This window comes from Neltuma alba, unplaced genomic scaffold (genome assembly GCF_004799145.2).
Source record: "Neltuma alba isolate B1F8T4 unplaced genomic scaffold, ASM479914v2 tig00005657_pilon, whole genome shotgun sequence".
Classification (NCBI taxonomy): domain Eukaryota; kingdom Viridiplantae; phylum Streptophyta; class Magnoliopsida; order Fabales; family Fabaceae; genus Neltuma; species Neltuma alba.
The window spans coordinates 39,853-44,404 of record NW_021634189.1 but is presented as its reverse complement, the minus strand read 5'-3'; the positions used below and the strand labels follow the sequence as shown (position 1 = coordinate 44,404).

Below are 4,552 nucleotides of genomic sequence, written 5' to 3'. Positions count from 1 at the left end.
TTTCGAAGACTGCTCTTTTTGATTCTTGTCCGGAGCATTTGAGATCTCTGTTGACCAGTGATTGTACCGAGTTTGACCTTGGCATTATCTAACTTGGGCTCTAGCCCTCGTTCTGTACCAAAAAAAAAAAAAATAAGAGGCTTGGAAAGTGGTAAGCGGCTTAATACTGCTTAAACGAGATCTCGAGTTCAAGTCTTAACGTATACAGAAATTGTTGTTGGGAGATTCACCCACTACAGCCAGATGCGCGACGCGGGTCGGATCCAGATATAGTCGAAGTAAAGTTCCGATGAATTGGGTGGGCAACAAAAAAAAATTAAGAGACTTGGAAAAGACTAATTTCTATGGGAAGGCTTTGGGAACTTAATTAAGAGAACTTATATCTGGTTAAGTGTAATAAAAAGACACTTATAGCAAAGAAAATAATTTATGTGCCTTTTGATTGTGAACAAGAATGCATTTTGGTTAACAGTAAGACTTTTCCCACGATCTATTGAGGAAAAACTATTTGAAACAACTAATGAGTATTATTGATAAAAAATTTCCCTAGCATTTTTATATATTTAGTACTGTAAAATTAAATACAAAATGAAATTAGTTTGGTTCCACTTTGCGGCCATGGGCCATAAAAAAATAAATAACAAACGTCTTATCAACTTGTAATCCAGCAGTCTCCCTGTCCCAGTTAGCTCAAACACGTAAATCCACTGAGATGAGCCTATGCGTGAACGTTGGTCCAAAGAAATTAGAAACTTGAAAAAAAACTGAGTTGAAGTGAATTCTCAAACTGCAATTAATCTTAATAGTGAAGATTAAGCAATCTGCCACATCACCTGACCACCCAAATCAAGGATGCTTCAAGAAAAGATTTGTTTAATTAAAATTAGCTCCGACTTTCGAGAAGACAACAAATTAACAAATCGATTTGTTAATCCAACACATCATCAGAATAGGAATTAGTCTATTTTGTCAACAGCCGCTTAATTGTTGCCAGCACATCCTCATGGGCGATGCTTCTGGTGCTCCTATTCTTCCTGTACTTGTTGCTTCAGGCATTTTTAGCCTCCTTCCTTTTTCTTTTTCTAAAGAGATATGATATATATATATAGAGAGAGAGAGAGAGATCAGATATTTTGTCAATGAAAACTAATCTGCTGCTAACTACACCCATTACTAACAGATACAGACGAGATAGCTAGGAGGCCAATTGTTACATCAAAGCTTTCTCCCTCGCACGGCTCTCATGGTTCCAAGTAACAGAGTGCAAGTTTCCTTGTCGCTTATCAAACATTTCTTCAAAAGAAGGCAAGTTAAAAGATCACAGAAAGCAAAAGACAGGTTTTTCTGGAACAAAAATGCTATCTACAAGTTCCATAAAATTACCAGTATATCCACTTACACCTGTATTCTAAACCAACTGATTGGCCCCTGAATTATTACATCGATTTAGCTCTGGCATGTCAATGCACCCGCTAATCCTTGTAAATAACTTGTGATGAGTTTGTTACTTGTAAGGAACAATTTGTGTATATCAATTTCAAGGACTAGAGATCAATGAACCTAAGGTTTTTTGACGAATGCATATTATTTATCCTTCAAAGAAATCTTTTTGCGTTTCTCACTCTTTTATTGATGCACTCCTCTGGGAAGAAGAGGAAAATGAACGAAAATCTGAAGCTGATAGCTCTCTGTAATCCTTGCGGATGGCCCAAAGGATCTCGGCGCATTTCTTCATACTAGGCCTGTTTTGTCTATGAGGTGCCAAACACTGCAAGGCTAGTTCAAGTATCTTTTCTAGCGCCAGATTATTTGCGGCAGTGTGATCTAGTTTCGGGTCCAACACCGAGATGGTATCACCGCCAATGAATTTCTTCATAGCCTGCCCTCATGAAAAACCATGTCAGATAAAAGCAATAAACTATTTCCACACCCTCTGCTAATACATAATCTGTTCATGACTAAACATCGCTGGGGAAAAGAGAGACGCACCCATTTTGCAGTTATTCTCTCCTTCAGTTCAAATTTTGGTTCAATGGGACGTCTACCTGAGACAAGTTCAACAAGTAAAACGCCAAATGAATAGACATCACTCTTCTCAGTCAGTTGGTAGGTTCTGAGATATTCAGGATCCAAGTAGCCAGCAGTTCCTCTAACTTGGGTGGATACATGGGTCGCACCAGAATCACTGTCAGGTGCCTGTCTAGCAAAACCAAAGTCTGCTACCTTCGCTCGCAAGTTTTCAGTAAGAAGAATGTTGGAGGATTTAATGTCTCTATGAATAATAGGATGATCTGCAAATGAAATACAAAGATACACTGCCTGTAAAATTTTTTGGAGTAGCCTTGAGAACAAATAAGAGGACACTTTTTCATGACTAAAATGATCATTCTGGCGATACGGTCTTGTGAGCGAGGAGTTTATACCTATATACATATGAAGATAGGTGATAGCATGAGCCACATCAATCGCAATGTCTAGACGAGAAGCAAGGTCCAAAATGTTCCCTCGAATGCCTGCAATATTCCTTTTGATCAAGTTACAGATACATTTAAGTTGGCGAAAGAAAATAAGTTACAGGTACACTTAAAGTTTATGGAAGTGGCAAGGAAAAGACAAAACCACATGAGAATAAAACAATAAAAGGAAACTCACAATCTAAATGCTCTCTAAGGGTTCCATTTGGGACATACTCCACAACAAGAATTCTTTCATCTCCTTGCTCTAAATATCCATAGAACTTGACCAAATTCAAATGTTCAACCCGTGATAACGTTTGGATCTCACTTTGGAACTCAACACCCGAATGCTTCTCATATAAACTCTGCAAAGCAAGGTAATTAATTAGTAACTTTCACTAATAACTACGACGATGCTCAAAATGGTGACACAACCAAGCAGAGAATGCTGAATAAGAACAACCTTTTTGGCACGCTTTACTGCAACAACAGTTCCATTCTGGAGATTTGCCTTGTACACTGTACCAAAACCACCTTGACCGACCTTGTAAGCGGGGGAGAAGTTTCTTGTGGCTTGGAAGATACGCTCCAGGGTGAAATTCAGAGGTCTAGGATCATTTCCCTGAGTTGACTTGTATGAACTGGAACTGATTCGTCTATTTGAACTATGCGTTCTCTGACTACCGGTTCCCGAAGAATCAGATACAACTAAGAAACAAACAGAATTTATTATTATGAAATAATCATCCTGCCCGCTTGAAAATTTTTCTGATCAGATACTGAGTCATGCAATTGTATTGGATGCCCTACCAAATTTGTGAAAGTAATGGAGGAGGGCATTCCTACACTGTCCCATTCAGCTAGAATGCCTCTCTCAGCTAGCAGAAAATGCAAACCTAAGTTCAAGTGTTATGTTATTGCTTGCGCATAGCAGAGAACAGAGAGGGTTGTGGGGGGTGAGTACAGAGTATTACTTAAAAATTGATGATTTGATGATAGAGGGCCCAGGATTTTGCTCACCAACAAAAGAAACATGCAAGCTAGGATTATGAATCGAAGAAATTATTCACTCAAGTAGGAACCCTATTAACAAGGGATTCACAAGAGCTACTACCTTAGATATGCTTATTTGATCATGATACCCACAAAAAGTATCAACACAACCAACCAGTCTTCACATTTCTACAGTTTTCTCACTAGCCAACCAGTATATACGGCTTCGAAATGGAAACCTCGAAACTAAGAAACCAGGGTCAAAATTCAGATCCAAGACACGCACAGAGAATCACTAACAGCTATCAACAAACAGAATCCCAATTTTCCCCTGTATTGCACAATACAAACTGAGAAAAGGAAACTACCGGAGGATGAAGAGGAAGCTTTGAACTCCTGAGAATCCACGAAGCTCCTGGAGTTACTCTCATCCGGTGGGGTGAAGCAACCAACAAAAACCGCAGCCACTGATCTGGCCGCAACCGCGACTGGGTTCCAAGAGGAGTTTGACCTGTGGATGGTGACACTGGAGGAATCATAGCTGGAGGAGTAGATATGGCGGTGTTCGGGTGTGCTGTAGCCGGAGCCGGAACTCTGGCGACGTGAACGGGAACTTGGCCTTTTCATTTGGCGGGGACAATTGGCGTGGAAGCATTAGCTGTAAGAAAGGAGACCTTCGGTTCTTCAACTCTTCATTCAAGTGCCGAACGTCCTCTTGATAATAATGGCAACGACTTTCGCCTTTCAACTTGCAAGAAATTAAAATATGAATTGTATTTCTTCAATACACTATAAGTATAAATTATTCTCTTTTTTATTCTACAAATATTTTAGATCATATAACTATTTCTTATGAATACAAATACGCGCAAATATCTTTAACTAGATATTTTTTTGATGAAATTTACGCATCATTTTTTTAAAATTAAAACTTTGAAGTTGAAAACATATCTTGAACTCAAGGTTTGAGGCGGTATACTAAAAAATGTATTATTGAGAATATTATATTTGAGGTTGATATGTGAACATAAAGAAATGTATTGTTGCTTTCACCAAAAAAAAAAAACACGAAATGTATTGTTGTTTCTTTAAAAAGAGAAAGA

The 4,552-nt window shown here is 38.5% G+C and overlaps 1 protein-coding gene across 1 annotated transcript; it reads right to left on the bottom strand.

Annotated features, from left to right (window-relative positions):
- Positions 1-1,290: 1,290 nt before the first annotated feature.
- On the bottom strand, positions 1,291-4,155 carry LOC114748225 (calmodulin-binding receptor-like cytoplasmic kinase 2). Its single transcript, XM_028936585.1, has 6 exons — positions 3,818-4,155; positions 2,920-3,164; positions 2,653-2,821; positions 2,424-2,513; positions 1,990-2,291; positions 1,291-1,879 (listed from the first exon to the last, which is right to left on the bottom strand). Exons 1-6 carry the CDS (start codon positions 4,074-4,076, stop codon positions 1,619-1,621), a joined length of 1,326 nt encoding a protein of 441 aa, XP_028792418.1. The 5' UTR covers positions 4,077-4,155; the 3' UTR covers positions 1,291-1,618.
- Positions 4,156-4,552: the final 397 nt, after the last annotated feature.